General features: G+C 52.0%; 1 protein-coding gene across 21 annotated transcripts in view; it reads left to right on the top strand.

Annotated features, from left to right (window-relative positions):
* The window catches only part of TMEM63A (transmembrane protein 63A), a 39,700-nt gene that overhangs the window by 8,784 nt on the left and 10,202 nt on the right, over positions 1–20,714 (top strand). For 14 of the 21 annotated variants that reach the window (XR_014817109.1, XM_005653777.4, XM_013978258.3 and 11 more), the window contains 15 exon segments: positions 189–268; positions 3,271–3,334; positions 4,245–4,282; positions 6,984–7,126; positions 8,386–8,437; positions 8,810–8,918; positions 10,018–10,088; positions 12,050–12,130; positions 12,801–12,924; positions 13,016–13,149; positions 14,968–15,105; positions 15,943–16,096; positions 18,161–18,267; positions 18,396–18,482; positions 19,149–19,211. Coding sequence is in view for 20 of the 21 variants with exons in the window: in XM_005653777.4 (XP_005653834.2) it covers positions 189–268; positions 3,271–3,334; positions 4,245–4,282; positions 6,984–7,126; positions 8,386–8,437; positions 8,810–8,918; positions 10,018–10,088; positions 12,050–12,130; positions 12,801–12,924; positions 13,016–13,149; positions 14,968–15,105; positions 15,943–16,096; positions 18,161–18,267; positions 18,396–18,482; positions 19,149–19,211 (1,445 nt within the window). In the remaining variant the exon portion in view is untranslated. 21 annotated transcript variants of the gene reach the window in all.

The raw sequence follows: 20,714 nt of genomic DNA, 5'->3' as shown, positions 1-20,714 counted from the left end.
ACACTGCCACAGCAATGCCAGATCTGAGTTGCATCTGCTACCTACACCTTGGCTCAAGACAATGCTGGATCCTTAACCACTGAGCGAGGCCAGGGATCAAATCCGCATCCTCATGGATACTAGTCAGATTCATTTCAGCTGTGCCAAAACAGGAATGCCCTAATTTTTTTTTTTTTTTATACTCATAGTTTTTAATATTGGTATTTTCCATCATAAGAAGAAGATTCTGGGATTATGGCCGCATTGCCCTGGTGTCAGAAGCAGACAGGTAAAAAATATTCATCACTTCAAAGATGTGTCAGGGGTGGGGTGGGGAGTTCCCATTGAGGCTTAGTGGGTTAAGAACCTGACTAGTATCCACGAGTGTGTGAGTTTGACCCCTGGTCTCACTCAGTGTTTTAAAGATCTGGAGTTGCCGTGAGCTGTGGCATAGGTCACAGATGGGGCTCGGATCAGGTGTTGCTGTGGCTGTGGTGTAAGCGGGCCTGGGAACTTCCATATGCTGCAGGTGTGACCTTTAAAAAAAGAAAAAAAAAAGTGTGTGTGGGAGAGAGACTGGGCTGGGCTGGGAGCGTGTGAAGCCCACCAGGCACAGTCCACCCATGATGCTAATACAGATTGTTTTCATCAGGGACTGCCCGGCCTGTACCAGAGATGCATGAGGTTGGCCTCGTTCCCCTCACTGTGGCCGTGAAAACCCAGGCCCGCCTGCCCAGCTCTCCCTTGGGGCTTGGGGCTGGCTGCAGCCCTGAACCTCTGCTTTGGGCTACGGAGGAAATCTAGCCGCTGTAGATACTTAGGGCTCACCTCATCAACAGAGGAGGATTCCAGCCTGCTTTCTTGCCTTGAGCATTTTCCAGGGAGGCCTCTTTGAAATTAATGAGCTCGGGGCTAGGATGAGGCGGGGCTAGGATGAGGTGAGGTGGATTGAGCCAGGCATCAGTGCCGTAGGCGAGCCGCTCCCTTTGTCCTCTGTGTGATGGGCTGTCTGTGGCCCTCATCAGTCAGTTTGCAGCAGCCTGTTCCAGAACACAGTCTGCCATGGCGGGGGTTTGGGTCCTTCGGTGTAACTTTGGGCCCTGCTGGCCCTCTGCACTCATCACCTGAAGGGGTCACATGAGTTCCAGAGCTGCATCTGGAATGTCCAGCCCCAGCTGGCTCTTGCACACCCCAGGATCTTGTGTGAGATGTGTAAGAGGAAACAAGTGGGGAAAATGCGTCCTGCCTCGCCCAAGCCTCCCCTGCAGTTCCCCAGGCGGACCCCCACTGTTGCCCCACAGAGCCTCCCCAACTCTTGCTCCACCTTCAGCTCCCATGTTGAAACGTGGTCTGCAGGGGAGGGGGAACCCACCCCCTCTTTCCCCACAGCTTCTGCTCTGCATTTGTGAAAGCCACGCCTTGGGGTGAGGCAGTGGAGCCTTTTGCTTGGCCATGTGCCAGCCTTAGACTGGGGAAGTTTTTTTTTTTTTTTTTTTTTGGTCTTTTTGTCTTTTCCAGGGCCACACCCATGGCATATGGAGGTTCCCAGGCTAGGGATTGAATCAGAGCTGTAGCCGCTGGCCTACACCACAGCCACAGCAACGCAGGATCCAAACTGCGTCTGCAACCTACACCCCAGCTCATGGCAATGCCAGATCCTTAACCCACTGAGCAAGGCCAGGGATCGAACCCACAACCTCATGGTTCCTAGTCGGATTCGCTAACTACTGAGCCACGATAGGAACTCCTGGGGGAGATTTGCAGAAACACCTGGTGTGTTGGGGGCACATTGCCCCCCCTCCCCCCAGCAGAGGTGGCAGGGGGCGAGGACTACAGCAACATAGAGCATTCAGAAATCCGGAGACTCCCTGTCTCCCTATCTGCGTGGTGATCTTGGTCAAGACCTGAACTTGTTGGATTGTTTCCTTCTGCCCTTTCTTGCCCGTAGGATCATGGTGAAGGTCAAATGAGGCAGTTCTCTGGAAAGGCCTTGAAGTTAAGTTTCACCCTTAGAAGTGGGATGGGGGAGCCAAGAGTAGGAGAAGAGAGAGAAGTAAAGCTTGGGTTAAGGATCCGGTGTTTCTGTGCCTGTGGTGTAGTCCGGGAGCTGTAACTCCGATACAACCCCTTGCCTGGGAACCTCCATATGCCACGGGTGTGGCCCTAAAAAAAAGCAAAAAAAGAAGTAAAACTTAACATACTGCCAAACAGCTCACATTCCCAGAGCTCAGGGTGTTTTTATGGGTTTCTCAGAAGAAAGGATCTGATTAAAATGCCACAACGTAAAATGTCCCAGGTCATCAACTCTAAAATGTACATTTTTGACATTTGCTTATCTGTGAAATTGGGTGCAACTTATAACCAGTGGTGGTCATAGTTTAATTGACCACATTTTTTCTTTCTTAGCAGTTCATAAAATAACAGTGCCCTTGACAACCGCTGGTATCTTAGATTTGATAAAATACACTATTTATTTCAAGGTTTTTTTTCCTTTTTTGGCCACCCCATGGGATATGGGGTTCCTGGGCCAAGGATCTGATCCAAGCCACAGTTTCCACCTAGGCCTCAGGTGTGGCAACACTGGCTCCTTAACCCACTGAGCAAGGCCAGGGATCGAACTCACATTCTCATGGATACTAATCAGGTTCTTAACCTGCTGAGCGCCAGGGGAACCCCATTCCAAGTTTTATTTGCCCGGTTGGGAAGTATCGTAAACAGGCAACACTTGGAGACCACTCTTGGTAGACCAGTCACAGGGCTGAGGTTCAAGGGTGTGGAGCACAGGATGGTTGCTAATGCCCTAACCCCTGTGGTTTATGCCACATCACAGAGGCTTATATCTTACCGTACCTTGGAATGGTCAAGGCTCTTGCCTATATTTTTCACAGAGTGAGTTATATTTTGTCCCAGCCACTGAGGGCTAGTAGCTTTGGTCCTGAGCTCTAAGAGGCAGCAAGATACCGGACATAAGTTTTTAGACCTTTTATTTATTTATTTTTAGGGCTGCATCCTCAGCATGTGGAAGGTCCCAGTCTAGGGAGCCAATCGGAGCTACAATTGGCCAACCCCACAGCCACAGCAACCCCAGATCTGAGCCGCATCTGCAACCTATACTGCAGCGCGTGGCAACTCCAGATCTTTACCCACTGAGCGAAGCCAGGGATCAAACCCACATCCTCATGGATACTAGTTGGGTTCATTACCACTGAGCCATGATGGGAACTCTCAGAACTCCCAGTTTTTAGACCTTTTAAAAGAACTATCCACCATTTTTCCATTTTGTGTTTCTAGTGAGTCCAGATTCCAGAGGCTGTCATCGTCCTCCTCAGGACAGCAGGACTTTGAAAGCGAGCTGGTTGGTACCTACGGGGCAGCTGTGGCTGGGGGTGGGGGAAGGGGTTTGCAGGGACTGGCAGTAATGAATCGGTGGGGAAAGGGCAGTTGTGCTCCTGTTTCTCCACTAACTCGGTATCCTCACCGCTAATTCAGTATCCTTGCTGGTGAGAGTGCTTCCCTGCTTTGACAAAGACACCTGCCACAGGGAAGATGGCAGCTGCATAACCCAGCATCCTGAGACTTGATTAATTCTTGGGCGAGGGCTGCAGCCCTGGGCTGTGTTATCATGCTTAGGGCTTTGTGCGACAGTTAAATATTGACTTGCTCACTAGCTTATGAGCCCACTGTGGGCAGAAACTGTGTCTTATCCAGCCCTGTTCCCCACCTCCTGACACCCAATAGGTGTTAAGTAACTGTGGAATGAATGATGAGCAAATATTTGTGTTTCACAGCCAGGTGACAGTCCAGCTTTAAGGGGGTATTAAGTTGAGGAGATGTGATGGACGATAAGACCCAAGACACCCTTTCCCTCAATAAATCCCCCTCCAGGGAACTGTCTGAATGAGTCGGCCTGTTTCCTCGCCTTGTCCCGCATCTCATTCAGTCATTTTGAAACAAACAGAAGCCCTGGTCAGCTTCTCCAGAGTGGCCCTGATCTTTGACCAGCTATCACTTTAGCTTTCACGGTTTGACCCAGGAGCCTGTTGAATCCACAAACTGTCAAGACTTCAGGGGTTTTCACAAGAGTTCCAGGCAAGGATGCATGTGACCAAAGATGGGGAGCACCCCGTTTGGGACAAGAGGGTTGCCTGCTGAATTTGAGACAAGAGCACTGTTTTGATAAAACAGGAGGCTGTTTACTGTCAAAGATGATGATATATCTGCCTCCGAAAAACAGCAGAGGATGCTAATCCTTGTTCTGATTCTAGGGATGCTGCCCCTGGCTGACTGCAATCTTCCGCCTGCAGTAAGTACCCTGCAGGTGGCTGGGGGGGGTGGGGGGGGCGTGTCTTTGGGTGGGTGTGTTTGGACGTTCGGCCAATCAGGAGGAGAGAGCCAGGATGCCTGATCTTGAGCTAAGAGTCTCAGATAGTTTTCAGTTCAGGCTCAAAGCAGTTTATGGGGGCAGAGATTAAAGGTGGCCTGGCAGCCCTGGGCAAGCTAATTAAAGGTGTTTTTTTTTTCCTTTTTGCTTTAGGCAGGGATTAGATCTGCTGATTCTTGTGGGGTTTTTGTTTTGTTTTTTGGCTTTTTAGGGCCGTACCTGAAGCATGTGGAGGTTCCCAGGCTAGGGGTCCAATCAGAGCTACAGCTGCTGGCCCACCCCACGCTCACAGCAACACCGGATCCTTAACCCACTGAGTGAGGCCAGGGATCAAACCCGCAACGTCATGGTTCCTAGTCAGATTTGCTTCTGCTGCACCACAATGGGAACTCCAGATCTGCTTATTCTATAACACTCATATATTTGGATGGAAGCTCTTCCAGGCAGTATCATGTGTCTTTGAATTAGTGAGAAGTAGGGAGATAATGAATGCCTCATATACACAGCAATTTTGGTTAAAAGTTTTCTTTTTTTGCAAAACCTGGGCCCCCTGGAGAGAAATCCTGAACGAGGTGCTTGGTGATTAGAAGTCAGTTAGTCACCTGGGGGCAGAGCCACGATGTGGGTCTCAGCCCTGCTGCCTGTGGCTGGATCCTAGCCAGTCTGAGAAGCCATGGCTGGAAGAGGCATGTTATCTTAAACAGAACCAAGAGGGAGAAAATGCTGCCTGTCATGCCGTGATCAGCTGGGATACAGTGTGCTGCCCATTTCAGAGGTGTTGAAATAGGAAAAGGAAATCTTAGAAATGTGGTAGTTGGGGAGTCTGCGGGTGGTCCCGCAGGTTAAGGATCTGGCATTGTCACTGCTCTGGCACAGGTGTGATCCCTGGCCCTGGAATGTCCGCATGCCATGCTTGTAGCCAAAAAAAAAAAAAAGGAAAAAAAAAATGTGGTAGTTATAGGGCTTGGGGTAAATCTCTCTCTCTGGGCCTGTTTCCCCAACTATAAAAGGGGGCTAGGGATAGCACCTGTTCTGCCTAATTCAAATGAATTAGTACGTGTGAGAGCATGGGATAAACAGTTGAGGTTGGTGAGACTTGTTCCCAGGGGAACTGGCAGGAGGCCGTTTGTGTGGAAGCAGCCAGTGGACTCCGGTCTGGAGCAGGAGGGAGGAGGGGACAGAGGCGGGAGAGGTGGCCTTGCTAAGCTCACCCGTCCCTGCCTACCACAAAGTCATGTCAGTAGGATGCATTTCCTGCTGGTGCTGGAAGTGATACACGCTCTGGGCAAGAAGTCCATCACTTACAGATAAGAATCAATAAGAAAGTTGAAGTCCCCCCTAACCTCACCTCTGAAAGATGCCCTGGGCATGTCTTCCTGTGCTCGGCCCCTCCATGGCACTGCAGGTTGGGACTCGGGCCACTCCCCAACCCCTGGGCTGTGGCCCCCAGTCTCCGCCTGGATTGGGCGGGGGCAAAACCAGAAAGTTGGACTCATCATCTTCATGGTAACCAGCAAGGGCTGCTCACAGTTTGCACCTGCGGCCCATGCCCACTGTTTCTGTTGTCCTGTGTCTCTGCCCAGCCCTCTCTGTGGGGACCTCAGTTCTCATTGAGGGGGGCCACACAGCTGTGTAGTCTGCTTTGTCATTTAGTGCCCTATCTATACCAGACATATTTTTCCACTTCAGCTCCCAGTGTTTTTTCTTTGTCTCTTCCTGCCACAGAAAGGCCTACCCTTTGACTTTTTTTTTAAGCCTGCAATTAAATTTTAACAGCTGCTCATGGCCCACAGTACAAGAGACATTTAAAGGGGCCTCTCAGTTTCCTTCTGAATTGCCTTTCCTCAGCAAGACAGGGAAATCAGAGGGGTGTCTCAAGAAAAACTGTTGATGAAAATTGTTCATTTTTTTTAGGGTTTAATTTTCACCAATATTTGTTTAAGAAGCATGTACCGTGGCAAAGTGTGTGCATTTTGGTGGTTTATTTAGAAGGAAAACTGGAGAGTTCCCATATGGCTCAGTGGAAACAAATCTGAGTAATATCCATGAGGACACGGGTTCAATCCCTAGCCTCGCTCAGTGGGTTAAGGATCTGGCGTTGCCATGAGCTGCGCTGTAGGTCACAGATGTGGTTCGGATCCTGTGCTGCTGTGGCTGTTGGCATAGGCCAGCAGCTGCAGCTCCACTTCAACCTGTAGCCTTCGAACTTGCATATGCTATGGGTACCGCCCTAAACAAACAAAACAAACAAAAGCAACCAAAAAAAAAAAAAAGGCAGGGAAGGGCTGAGGGCTAATTGCATTTACACACCTCACCGCAGGACAAATGTGGGCACAGATGTTTCTAGAGACATAAGATGGGGCAGTGGCGAGTTCCTTTGTCCAGGAGTGTGGGGTGGGGGCTGGAGGGCAGGCTCTGGAGTTCCCGTCATGGCTCTGCTATTAGAAGCTGGGTGCTCTAAAAGTTCATGTGATTTTTCTACACCTCTGTTTCCTCATCCGTAAAAAAAATGGAGATAGAGTCATAGGACGATCATGCAGATTAAATGAGCGCCTCTGTGCAAGGTCCCAGGGGCCCGGCCTGTTAGCCCTCCTCATTAGGACTCCATGTGTGTCTTGGCCAGGGACGACCAGATCCTGGAGTGGTGCGGGGAGGACGCCATCCACTACTTGTCCTTCCAGAGACACATCATCTTCCTGCTGGTGGTGGTCAGCGCCTTGTCGCTCTGTGTCATCCTGCCCGTCAACCTCTCGGGGAACTTGCTGGGTAAGGACCCCTCATCCTGCCTGAGTCGGGCCCCGGGGCAGAGCAGCAGCCCCCAGGCAGGTGGCTCGTTGTGGTGGATCAGAATCCCACGGAGTTCTCCTTGTGGCTCCATGGGTTAAGAACCTGACATAGTGTCCCTGAGGATGCGGGTTGGATCCCTGGCCTTGCTCAGTGGGTTAAGGATCTGGCGTTGCTGTGAGCTGTGGTGTAGGTTGCAAACGAGGCTCAGAGCTGGTGTTGCTGTGGCTGTGGTGTAGGCCAGCAGCTGCAGCTTCCATTTGAACCCTAGCCTGGGAATTGCCATATGCCTCAGGTCAGCCCTAAAAAGACAAAAAAAAAAAAAAAAAAAAAAAATCCCCAGGATTCCTGCTCGGATGCAGAGGTGAGGAGTCCAGGGTGACTTTCTGAACTTTCCTATCTGATTAAAGATCTGGAGAAGAATCCACCCCAAACCTGGGCCAAGAGCTGGGGCCCCTAATATCTAAGTAGGACAAAGACCCCAAGATTTATAAAATCAGGGGCTTTCAGAGGGTGTTTTATAGTCTCCCGCCCCCACCCAAATCAGGAGACCACACTAGTAGATCCAGAAGATGTCTGTGATGCTCACAGTGGAAACCAGAGCATGGAATTCCATTTCCAAGCACCCGCAGGAATCCAGCATCCAAAGTGCCACCATGAATCCACTTCCTACAGCCAGTGATTCCCAGTTACGGTTTGGGGAACAGCTTAGGATGTTTCTAGATCTCTCAAGGAATGCCACAAGGATCTCAAAGCAAGATGAGTTCAAGTTTTACCTTACCCACATGGCATGTTGAGAAGTTGTCAGGGAGAGTCTTGGGGTAAAGCAGAGGCCTTGGTTGGTGTAGCTCTGAAAAGGCTGGATGGGCATCCCTGTCCTCTGACTGGTCTGAATCACTTGTGCTCCTCTTTTGGTGGCAGAGCTCCCCAAACCAAGGCTGGCTTTTTGTTTTTGTTTTTTTGTTTTTGTTTTTTTTCTTTTTAGGTCCGAACCTTCGGCATATGGAGGTTATCAGGCTAGGGGTTGTATCCGACCTGCAGCTGCTGGCCTACACCATAGCTCACAGAAACGCCAGATCCTTAACCCACTGAGCAAGCCCAGGGATCGAACCTGTATCCTCATAAACATTAGTCGGGTTCATTGCCGCTGCGCCACAAGAGGAAGACCCTCAAGGCTGGTTTTGCCCCCCTCCCACTTGCTTAGGGTGACCCTGGAACTAAGTATCTGTGCTTCTCTGCAGACAAAGACCCTTTCAGCTTTGGGAGGACCACAATTGCAAACCTACAGACTGAGTGAGTACAAGGTGGGAGGGCACGAGGGGGCCGATGGGTGGGACCAAGGGGAGGCCAGAGGTGGTTAGTCCACAGCAGCAGGTTAACGTCTAGAAGCCTCTTTGCCGCCAGTACCTGTTGCGGGCTGTGGGCATGGGCACGCCCCAGGCAGCGGTTGTTTTGCAGTGGGTTTTAGGAGATACGGAGGACCCTGTGGGTCTGGGGTTCATTCGTCAGAACAGTGCCCTCTAAAGGGGCCCTGGCCAATCCGCTGTGATGAAGCCACTGGCCCTCAGCTTAGTGCCATGAGGGTAACCAAGCCCAGCCTTTGCACCCCCACCCGCTGCCTGGGAGCCCAGCCCTGATGGCCCGAGGTGTCCCCCCCTCCCCCAGCAACAACCTCCTTTGGCTGCACACCGTCTTCGCTATCATTTACCTCATTCTCACCGTGGGCTTCATGAGGCACCACACCCAGTCCATCAAGTACAAAGAGGAGAGCCTGGTGAGTGAGGCTGGCGCTGGGCGTGTGCTGGGGAGGGTCTCTGGTGGGAGCTGGAAAGGGGTGGCGCCAGGCTTTTTCCCCAGGACCACGATGGCCGTGCACATAAGGAGGGGCCTCTGCTTTGCATGTGTGTGCTCCGAATTGGCATTTCAGATGTGTTTTTTTGGAGAGTTCCCACCATGGCGCAACAAGATCGGCAGTGTCTTGGAAGCGCTGGGATGCCGGTTTGATACCTGGCCCTGGTACAGTGGGTTAAGGATCTGGCATTGCTGCAGCTGCGGCTTAGGTCAAGACTGTGGCTGGGATCTGATCTCTGGCTCAGGAGCTCCAACGTGCCCTACCCCCAATCTGATAGATTGTTTTAGGATTTGGATATTTCTGCCTGTTTTGCTAACTAGCCTTTAGATGTGTGGAGTTTGGGTTTGTAGTTACTGATTCCAAGTAACTTCCAAGGCCTTTGGGGTGAGAGAAGCTTCCTTTCTCTTGGGAACCCACACCATGACAGGGAGGGGAAGTTTCAATCACTTGATTCCAGGCCTGGGTCCTCCTCTGATCTGTTCTATGACCTCATCTAAGTCCCTTCCCTTCCCTGGGATATTTCTCACCCTCTTGTCATGCAAAGAGGTAGGCTCAAAGAAATGGCTTTGCAAATGTATTCTTAACTTCCTAAAAGAGGCTTTTTTTTTTTTTTTTTGCCTTTCAGGGCCGCACCTGCAGCATATTAGGTTCCCAGGCTAGGGGTCGAATCAGAGCTGCAGCTGCCTCCCTACACCACAGCCACAGCAACGCTGGATCCGAGCCACGTCTGCGACCTACGCCACAGCTCACGGCAACACCGGATCCTTAACCCACTGAGTGATGCCAGGGATTGAACCCGCATCCTCATGGTTCCTACTTGGATTCGTTTCCCCTGCACCACAACCAGAACTCCCCTAAAAGATGCTTTATAAATAACGGGCTTCAGGCCTCTGCTGGGTCAGGAAGGAAAGTACTGGCCTTCTGAGTCCCCATTGTTTTCTTCCGCGAGGCTCGAGCAGGGTGTTAGCAGACAGCCTGGCTTGCTCTGGTGACTTTTCTCCCTAATGTGTGTCTCTGGCAGGTGAGGCGAACCCTGTTCATCACAGGACTCCCCAGAAACGCCAAGAAGGAGACCGTGGAGAGCCACTTCCGGTGAGCAGGGCCACTTCCGGGGGGAGGAGCAGGGAGAGATCCGCTTCCGGGCGACGCGTGCCTCAGATGAACGCTCTGTCTTCCGCTTGGGCCCTCACCGAGGTCCTCGAAGGATTTGCGCCAGCAGCAGAGCATCGGATGCTGCCGTGGGCGGGGTGTGCTGGGGCTGCGAGGGCCGGGCCGGGGTGGCGAGTCTCCTTCCGTAGCCACGCTGCCCACAGGAGCACAGGAGCCAGAGTACAGGTCAGATAAGCATCTTGAGAGCTCATGGGAAGAGAAAGGGCTTTCCCTGGGCTTCTCAGCGACAGCTTTGCAGAGTAGGGGACACCAGAGGGAGAACAGTCTTAGGCAGGACCTGGGCTTGGCGGTGCATTTCGAGGTTCATCCATCTACTCAGCAGGTGTCGCTTGAGGGAGCTCCCAGAGCTCACTCACTGCTCTTCTGGTAGACCCTCTTTTCTGGAAGTCTCCTCTGAGCACCTGTGCCAAGGATTCCTGCATGTGGAGGCTAGAGGGAGAGCTTTCCTGTGAGAAGCAAACTGGGTCAGGTGCCGTGAATGCAGGGCATCGGAGGGAGCAGCAGGGAAGGAGATGGCTGGGGGAGAGCAGGAGGGGAAGGCTCTCGGGACACTGGGCTAAAGGGCTTGAACCCCTGCTGGGGAGCTAAGGTTTCAGTCTGTATTCATTTCTCCTCAGCAGTCACTAATTTGTAGCAGGGGTTAGGGATTGGCTATGGCTTAGCTTTGCACTGTTTATGAAGAAAACATGCGAAGCAAATTTTTAGTATAAACAGAATTGTAAAACAAATGCTTAAAATGCATGGAGTCACCTCTGTTTCAGAAACTCCAGGTATTTTAGAAATATTCTTTTATATGTAAACACTGGATATTGGGATCCTTTCTCTATTCCTTTAGCAGCTCCCCAGAGTTGCCTGCCAGGCAATATTTGGAAACAGTAACTCCATTTAATATGTTTTTTTTTTTTTTGTCTTTTTGTCTTTTGTTGTTGTTGTTGTTGTTGTTGTTGCTATTTCTTGGGCCTCTCCCGCGGCATATGGAGGTTCTCAGGCTAGGGGTCGAATCGGAGCTGTAGCCACCAGCCTACACCAGAGCCACAGCAACGCAGGATCCGAGCCACGTCTGCGACCTACACCACAGCTCACGGCAACGCCAGATCGTTAACCCACTGAGCAAGGGCAGGGACCGAACCCGCAACCTCATGGTTCCTAGTCGGATTCGTTAACCACTGTGACACCACAGGAACTCCCGAACATGCTTTTGATGAGCACATGGACATATTTTTTGGGGTATACACTCACTAGCCATGTGACCTTGGGCACAAGTCATTTTACTTCTTTGGCTCTTATTGCCTTGCCTGTAAAATGGGGACAAAACCTCCCAGGTTATGGTGAGGATTAAAGAAATGAACGCTCTAACAGTGCCCGGCCAATAGTAAGTGTACGGACAGTGTACTTCGAGTGTTTTACTCATTGTTAATGCACCTGGAGACATTGACTGGCCTGAGGCTCCTTGGCTTTCATCAGACGTGATCTTCAGAAGGATCACAAACTGAATAGGACTTCAGTGATGGTCCAAGGTAGAGAGAATAAATGTATTCCTTCGTGTGGGTAGAGGGGGTAATGAATAGTGTTAGTTTTTTTCCAGGAGAAGCACCAACGGATTTAAGGCCAAGTGGGTATAAACGTGTTGGTTTCAGGCAGTTACTTTCCTGCCATTAAACTTTAAAAAAATTTTTTTAAGCCTATTTGTATGATATTTGAAAAATTCCCCTTTTGGTAAAAGACAAAGAGAAAAGAGGTCTCGGCTGGTGCAGAAGTGAACAGCATGATTGCGCTGCCACCCTTGGAGGCCCGAGGAGAGGGGTGGGTCTCCCCTGCCTGGGGCGGGGTGGGGTCCTCTTTTCCAACGTCCGTCTTTTGCCTCCGGCCCATCCTGGGCACAGGGACGCATATCCCACATGCGAAGTGGTGGAGGTCCAGCTGTGCTACAACGTGGCCAAGCTGATTTACCTGTGCAAGGAGAGGTAAGGAAGGGCTAGCAGGGCAGGTGCATGTGGTTTAAGACTCCTTCCCCCTCGGAGATGCCCACTCTCCTTCCTTGCTGGCCTGAGATTCTCAGCAGAGGAGGGAGGAGGGTGGCTGTGTCCCTTTCTTATTTAACTTAATTTAATTTTACTTTAATTTTATTTTTTGCTCTTCAGGGCTACACCTGCGACATATGGAAGTTCCCAGGCCAGGGATCGGATTGGAGCTATAGCTGCTGACCTATGCCACAGCCAGAGCAATGCCACATCCAAGCCATGTCTGCGACCTACATCACAGCTCACAGCAATGCCAGATCCTTAACCTACAGAGCAAGGCCAGGGATTGAACCTGCATCCTCATGGATACTGGTCAGGTTTGTTACTGCTGAGCTACAACAGGAACTCCCTATTTATTTTTTATTTTTATTTTATTATTAATTTTTTGGCTGCACCTGTGGCATGTGGAAATTCCCAGGCCAGGGATCAAACCTGTACCACAACAGTGACTGGAGCCACTGCAGCAACAGCGCCAGATCCTTAAGTCGCTGTGCCACAAGGGATCGCCAGCCCCTTTCTTGTTTAGAAAGCTGAGCTCCTGGTTCTGGTGGTGACCAGTGGTTGACGGGAGGCGTGGGGATTAGGAGACCAAAGTGTGTCCCTTCTGCTGCAGAAAAAAGACAGAGAAGAGCCTGACCTATTACACGAACCTGCAGGTGAAGACAGGCCAGCGGACCCTCATCAACCCCAAACCCTGCGGCCAGTTCTGCTGCTGCGAAGTGCGGGGCTGTGAGTGGGTGAGGACTGCACCCTGGCTGGGAGCCTGGCGCCAGGTCCCCAACGCCTGCACAGGGCCACGAGCTCACAAGGCGGTGTGTCTTCCGGCAGGAGGATGCCATTGCATACTACACGCGCCTGAAGGCCAGGCTGATGGAGAGGATCACGGAGGAGGAGTGCAGGGTCCAGGACCAGCCCCTGGGACTGGCCTTCGTCACCTTCCAGGAGAAGTCCATGGCCACCTAGTGAGTATGGGCACGTCCCAGGCCCTTTCTCAGCTGAGTCCCACGTCACCTTCCAGATAACTTGCTGTCCCTCTTGGATGGAGATGGTACAGCCAACTTGCCATCGAGGGGTTTGTTTTTGGCATTTCCATCTCCTTCTCTGGGTGTGGCTGGGGGAGGGGTGGCCACCCACACTCACTCCCTTGGCGAGCCCGGCACGTGTTTCTGCGGCAGCTGGACCTGAGTGATGCTGGCTGAGCCCCTCTCTGTGAGGTGACCTTCCCCCACTGCCAGGCTCACACCAGCTGCCCCAGGGAGCCTGCAGCCTCTGTGTCCCAGTGTTCTGCTGGGTGGGATGGAGACCGCCTTGCTTCTTAGATCAGCTCTGGGACCACAGGGCCTCCTTCGGTGCCTGGCCTTCCCATTTTCCTCCAAAGGGCACGGCTGTGGGGGGAACCCCCCGGGCATCCAGGTGCTCCCTGCTGCTGAGAGCCTGGCCCAGGGGAGTGGATTTTCACAGGGCACCTCGGCATGGGCTCTAGCTCTTGAAACACCTTCATACCTGGGAGCTCCGCATCCTCTCGCCTTGGGGGAAGCAGGCGAGGGGGTTGGGGGAGAGATGCAGAAGGGGGACAGCCCAGCAGATGCTCCTTCCCCGGCCGTCCCTGCTTCGAGCATCATGAACCCTGGGAATAGATTCCTGGATAGGCCCACAGACCCTGAGGAGAGGCCGGGGTAGGGCCGAGGCCAGTGGAAAGGGAACATGTTCTAAGACCAGAAGGAGGGGGCTTGGTGGGGTCTTGGTGGGTCACTGAAGGGAGAGAGAGGGAGTTCCCGTTGTGGCTCAGCAGGTTGCAAGCCTGATGAGTAACCATGAAGACGTGGGTTCGATCCCTGGCCTTTTGCTGAGTAGGTTAAGGATCTGGTGTTGCCGTGAGCTGTGGTGTAGATCGCAGACGCAGCTCAGATCCCATGTTGCTGTGGCTGTGGTGTAGGCTGGCAGCTGCAGCCCCGATTGGACCCCTAGCCTGGGAACCTCCATATGCCACAGGTCTGGCCCTAAAAGAAGAAAGAAAAAAAGGGCAGGGGAGTGGCAAGGGTGGAGTGGGAGTCCTAGGGAGGGACATCTTGGAGGCACAGGTAGTGCAGTCGGATGCTGCTGTGGGGCCTGGAAAGAGGTGGGGGAGTGGAAAGGCGGGGCCCCCATCAGCAGCAGGTGGAGGCTGGAGTCCAGCCTCACGGACAGGGCAAAGGGGAGCCGCAAGGAGGAGCCCGTGGTGGGGCAGTGCAAACAGCACGAGGGAGCTGGAGTCAGACAGGTGGGGTGCAGACCTAACTTGGAGAGCCTCCGTTTCCTCGGCTGTAAACAGGGCTGGTAATCCCTGACTGGTAACCTGAGGGTGAAACAAAATGCAGCCCGCGGTGTGCTAAGAACAGCATCTCTTTCGTAGTGTTAATGATAATAAACTAATAATTGGGGTCCCCTCCGTGGCTCAGCGATTACAAACCTAACTAGGATCCATGAGGATGTGGGTTTGATCCCTGGCCTCACTCAGTGGGTTAAGGATCTGACATTGCTGTGAGTTGTGGGGTAGGTCACAGATGTGGCTTGAATCTGGCATTGCCATGGCTGTAGCTGGCAGCTCCAGCTCCAATTTGATCCCTAGCCTGGAAACTTCCATATGCCTCAGGTGTGGCGCTGAAAAGCAAAATAAATAACTAACTCAAGCTGAGGCCCTCTGCCTCAGGGCTCCCTCTCTCACCCCATCCTGTTCGCCACGTGCCTACGTGGTACCCTGAGGGGGTCTGGACCCTGGCCATCTCTGCATTTCCCGGCAGCATCCTGAAAGACTTCAATGCCTGCAAGTGTCAGGGCCTTCAGTGCAAAGGTGAGCCACAGCCGTCCTCCTACGGCAGGGATCTGTGCATCTCCAAGTGGACGGTCACCTTCGCCTCGTACCCCGAGGACATCTGCTGGTGAGAAGGGGCGGGAAGGGGCGAGAAGAGGCCTGGGGTGGGGTCTGCCCAGGGCACCTGGAAGCACAGGTGTGACCTGGCACTCAGACACACTCTCCTGCACCCCTTGGGCTCAGGTGGGGTTGTGTCCACACGGATCACTTTCCTCCGGTGTTACTCTCTGACATCAGCAGTGTCCAGTAGGATTATAGTGGGAGCTACAGATGCATTGTTTTTGGTCTTTTTAGAACCGCACCCACAGCATATGGAAGTTTCCAGGCTAGGGGTTGAATCGGAGCTGCAGCTGTGGGCCTACGCCACAGCCACGGCAATGTGGGATCCTTAACCCACTGAATGAGACCAGGGATTGAACCTGTATCCTCAGGGATATTAGTTGGTTTGTTACCGCTGAGCCCCAATGGGAACTCTTGTATGTAATTTTAAATTTCCTTTAAGCCGCATTAAAAAAAGTAAAAGAAGGGACTTCCCATCCTGGTGCAGCAGAAATGAATCTGACTAGGAACCATAAGGTTGCAGGTTCGGTCCCTGGCCTCGCTCAGTGGGTTAAAGATCCGAAGTTGCCATGAGCTGCAGTATAGGTCACAGATGCGGTTTGGATCCTGCATTGCTGTGGATATGGCTGGCAGCTACAGCTCTGATTTGACTCCTAGCCTGGGAACATCCATATACTATGAGCGCTGCCCTAAAAAGCAAAAAAAAAGTCAGGGCCCTCAGTCTAGTCTCTCACCTTGCCTAAATTTGACCTTTTGACCCTGCTAAGCTATGGAGGCCATTAGTGTCAGAGGTGGCCAGAGTGTGAGAGATAAGCCTCCAGGACCTGTGTCCTTCTCTCTGCAGGAAGAACCTCTCTATCCAGGGCTTCCGCTGGTGGTTCCAGTGGCTGGGCATCAACTTCACTCTCTCTGTGGGGCTGTTTTTCCTGACCACACCCTCCATCATCCTGTCCACCATGGACAAGTTCAATGTCACCAAACCCATCCATGCGCTAAACGTGAGTGACCAGGCTGCAAGGAGGGCTGGCGACAAAAGGAGCGCGGTGGGTGGGGGAGGAATGAGGCCAAGGGCCGTGGGGACCACTGAATCCAGAGGTCACATTGCTCAGCTCTTGTCTGTGCTTTTGAGCCTTGAGCAGGCATGGTCACGACGATTACAATATCTTTATAGTAATGTGTGTGTATGTATAGGTGTGTGTGTGTTACTACAAAGACATATTTCTGGAGTTCCTGTTGTTGCTCAGCGGTAATGAATCTGACTAGTATCCATGAGGATGCAGGTCCAATCCCTGGCCTCGCTCAGTGGGTTAAGGATCCGGCATTGCCGTGAGCTGTGGTATAGGTCACAGATGCGGCTCAGATCCAGCATTGCTGTTGCTGTGGTGTAGGCTGGCAGCTGTAGCTTGGATTCAACCCGTAGCTTGGGAACTACCATATGCTCCAGTGCATCCCTAAAAAGACCAAAAAATAAAAAAAAAAAAAAAAAAAAAAAAAAAGACACGTATTTCTAATGGAATCCATCTAAATGTTCAACAGTAGGGGTGATTTGAGTTGAGCGAAGTATATTCAGTCTGAGAGAATGTTAAGCATCCATTAAAAAATTGTGTAGACTCTGCGGCAGACGTGGGGGTCTTAGGATAAAAGCAGAAGGTAAAATTGCCTCACAATGATTAGTGATGTGCCAGTGACATATGCGAGCCAGGCTGCTCCGGGGAGTGGGTAGGAAAGAAAGCACAGTGCTTCTCTGATTGGCGTGGCAGGGTCATGAGTCAGTTATTTTTTGACATGTCAATTTCTGATAATCTTCTTGTAAAATGATTTATTCTGGGTAGGTAATACATGATTTTTTTGAGTTTTTGTGAAATTGATAACAGTGAAAACTAAACACTCCCTAAAATGGTATCCACTTGGTTTCCCATAGTTAGCCCTTCCCCGATGACCCCCAGGGCTGCACGTGTGGACATAGGGAGGTGCCCAGGCTAGGGGTCAAATTAGAGCTGCACCTGCCAGCCATGGCCACGGCAATGCCGGATCCGAGCTGCATCTGTGACCTACACCCCAGCTCACGGCAACGCCAGATCCTTAACCCACTGAGCGAGGCCAGGGATCAAACCTGCATCCTCATGGGTACCAGTCAGGTTCTTAACCTGCTGAGCCACAACGGGAACTCCTCCCTAGGTCTTTCTACAGTTAATTTCCTCTCATCTAATTCAACAGTGGTTTTTAGAAGTTGGCCTTTATCAGGTCTTTCCAGAGTGTCCAACTTAGCTCTCAAAGTAATCCTCTCTCTGTTGTTGTTCTCATTTTATCAGACAAGGTGATAAATTAACTGCATCATGTAATCACACTAACAAGTACAACGGGCAGAGACAGGATCATGAACAAACACGAAGCCATTCCTGGAATCTGTGGCTGGGCCAGTGGAGCCGAGGGGGCGGGCAGCTGGGGAGTGGCCCTGCCTGGTGGTGTTGGCAGTGTCACATCTTCCTCTGGCCTCCGTCGGGGTCTGTCTGCAGGGAGTGGAGGTTATCCATCTGGGCGGAAAGACAGGTGGAGTTGAGTTGTATGTGAAGTCGCTCTCCTTACTCTAAAGAGCTGTGCAGATGTCAGGTGCTGTTATGGTCTATTCAGCCAACATTATGGAATGTACCAGGCACAACACTGGTTCCAGGGATCCAGGATGACCAAAACCTGACACCCTCCCACCCCAGCCCCACCAGATGTCATGGGGTTGCCCTGCTGACAACAGGTCACAATCTGGGAATTCCCTTCATGGCTCAGCGGTTAAGAAACCCAACCAGGGTCCATGTGGATGTGGGTTGGATCCCTGGTCTCGTTCGGTGGGTTGGGGATCTGGTGTTGCCATGAGCTGTGGTGTAGGTCGAAGATGAGGCTCAGATCCTATGCGGCTGTGGCTGTGGTGTATGCGGCAGCTGTAGCTCTGATTCGGCCCCTAGCCTGGGAACCTCCATATGCTACAGGTGCAGCCCTTAAAAACAACAACAGGTCATGGCCCAAAGCCCCCTCGGCCCACCGCGCTCTCTGCTCTGGACTGTTTCTAGGACCCCGTCATCAGCCAGTTCTTCCCGACCCTCCTCCTGTGGTCCTTCTCGGCCCTGCTCCCCACTGTCGTTTACTACTCCACGCTGCTGGAGTCTCACTGGACCAAGTGAGTCCCGGGCTCGCCCCTGAGAAGGGTTTCTGTGCCGCCCAGCGGGATGGACACAGGGCAGGGGCCTCACTGGGGACGCCTGGGGCATTTGAGGGCCTGCGAGGCTCACCTCTGACTTCCCACAGGTCAGGGGAGAACCGGATCATGATGACCAAAGTCTACATATTCCTGATCTTCATGGTGCTGATCCTGCCCTCCCTCGGCCTCACCAGGTACCTGTTACCACCTCTTGCCTTAAATGCAGAACCAGGGTCCCCTTGGGGAACACTGTCCCCATGAAAATGCACCCACTTGGAATGCGATTGGCTGGCTCACTGATTCTTTCGGAGGTCCTAAAAAAAAAAAAAAAAAAAAAAGCTTGAAGTGACATACATCACGGGGCTTCCGTGTAGGGGGAGGGTCAAATCACGGCTTTGCTTATCTCGAGGAAGGAAGTTTCTATTAAAGCAGACCCTGGTATGTTACGGTGGAGTGAGAAGCATCTTAGAGAATCGTAGAGTATATCTTGAGCTTCAGCCCTTCTTTTTAGAGCAGAAAAAAAAAAAGGAAAGAAAACATATGCAAAGATCACACGGAGGGAGTTCCCCTTGTGGCTCAGCAGTAATGAGCCTGACTAGTATCCATGAGGACGCAGGTTTGATCCCTGGCCTCACTCAGTGAGGTAAGGGTCTGGCATTGACGTGAGCTGTGGTGTAGGTTGCAGATTTGGCTCGGATCCTGTGTTGCTGTGGCCATGGTGTAGGCCAGTAGCTAGAGCTCTGATTAGACCCCTAGCCCAGGAACTTCCATATGCTGTGGGTACGGCAATAAAAGATTTAAAAAAAAAGATCACATTGAGTGTTGGAGGTAAATTTTCATGGAATTCATTTTTCTTTCAGTCTGGACTTTTTCTTCCGGTGGCTCTTTGATAAAACCTCCTCAGAGGCCTCTATCAGGTTGGAGTAAGTATTTGCCGCGTTGCATTTTGGAGCCGGGGTCCCTGGGAAATGTCCCCCCGAGGGCTGGGGCCAGTGGCGGCGGGAGGGGGGTCTGTGCGTTGGAGCCCCTGGTTCTCCCACTGCCCCTGTGGGTTCCTGGCTGGGCCTCACCCAGGGAGCTGACCCCCTTTGTGCTACGTGTGCGGAAGTGGGGGCGAATCTTTGAGGCCGAAACTCCATGAGAGTGGCTATCCCATTCATTCTTTGAAACTTAATAGAACAGACCCGCCTTGGGAAATGGCATTGCCAGGTGCAGTGGTGCCAGGGAAGGGGAAGGAGAAGAGTAGTAAACAGTGCAGCCAGGATTATTTCTGCTAGAATGGGGTTCAGCTTATTTGTGATGTGCATCCTTGTTAGTGTTTTCAAAGCTTGTACCATACCCGCTTCATAGCACTACCTGTGATTTAAGAAGGTACGATGCTAAACGCTTTTGTCATTTTCTCATTCCACCTTTGCAACAAGCAAGGAGGTGGAAACACTGACTATTTCCATTTCACAGAGAAGGAGACTGAGGCCCAGAGATGTTGTAACCTTGCCCATAGCTACCCAGCTAGTAGGAGACAGAGCTGGGATCCAGCCGCAGCCCCTACTGTACTGTTCTTTAGGTCCTAACGTAGGCCCTAGGGTTCAAGGTAGACCTTTCCAAAGGAAAGTTTTGTAGCAAAGCCTGGCCATGCTCATCTGAAAGTACAGAGTGAATTATCTTCGGCAGGTTCTCGCTGGGTAAGCTGAGGACCCACGGAGCTGGCAGCCACAGGCAGACGCACACATAGCCAACAGCTCAGGTCTAGGTTGCCAGGGATGCCCAGGTGGCCAGACCCCCAGTCATCTCCCAGTCCAGTCTCACAGGACTTGTCAGCAGCGACTGACACATTCGCCACGCCTTCCTCCTTGAAGTGCTGACTTCACTTGGCTCTGGGGCTCCCCTCTCCTCCCCTCAAGCTCTAAATATCTAAACATCGCTGCCTCAGTCCCCTGGTTGTACCCGGCTCTAGGTGACCTCAGCCGGACCTCTGGATTTTTTGTTTTCTTTTTAGGGTCGCACCTGTGACATATGGGCAGCATACAGAAGTTCCCAGGCTAGGGGTTGAATTGGAACTGCAGTTACTGGTCTACACCGTAGCCATGCCAGATCCAGGCTGCATCGTCTACCTACACCACAGCTCATGGCAATACTGGATCCTTAAGCCACTGAGCAAGGCCGGGGATCGAACCTGTGTCCTCATGGATACTAGTTGGGTGCTTAACCTCTGAGCCACTATGGGAACTCCCTCGACCCCATGGCAGCTGACTACTCCTGAGTCAGAGTAGGTGGGTGCTGTCCCATCTGTCACTCCAGCCTGCACCTCCAGACCCCCCGTCCTGCTGCAGCCCTACATGGGGTTCTGCTGGGCCTCTCGGGCATTACCTGCCCCAAACCAAGTTCCTGACTTTTATCCCCAAATCTCTATTCCCACAGTCCTCGCC

Source organism: Sus scrofa, chromosome 10, assembly GCF_054392235.1.
Source record: "Sus scrofa isolate SSC_HxYL_T2T_F1_AM1 chromosome 10, Sscrofa_HxYL_maternal_Yorkshire_Landrace_v2.0, whole genome shotgun sequence".
NCBI classification, from domain to species: domain Eukaryota; kingdom Metazoa; phylum Chordata; class Mammalia; order Artiodactyla; family Suidae; genus Sus; species Sus scrofa.
This window is presented reverse-complemented; position numbering and strand designations above follow the sequence as displayed.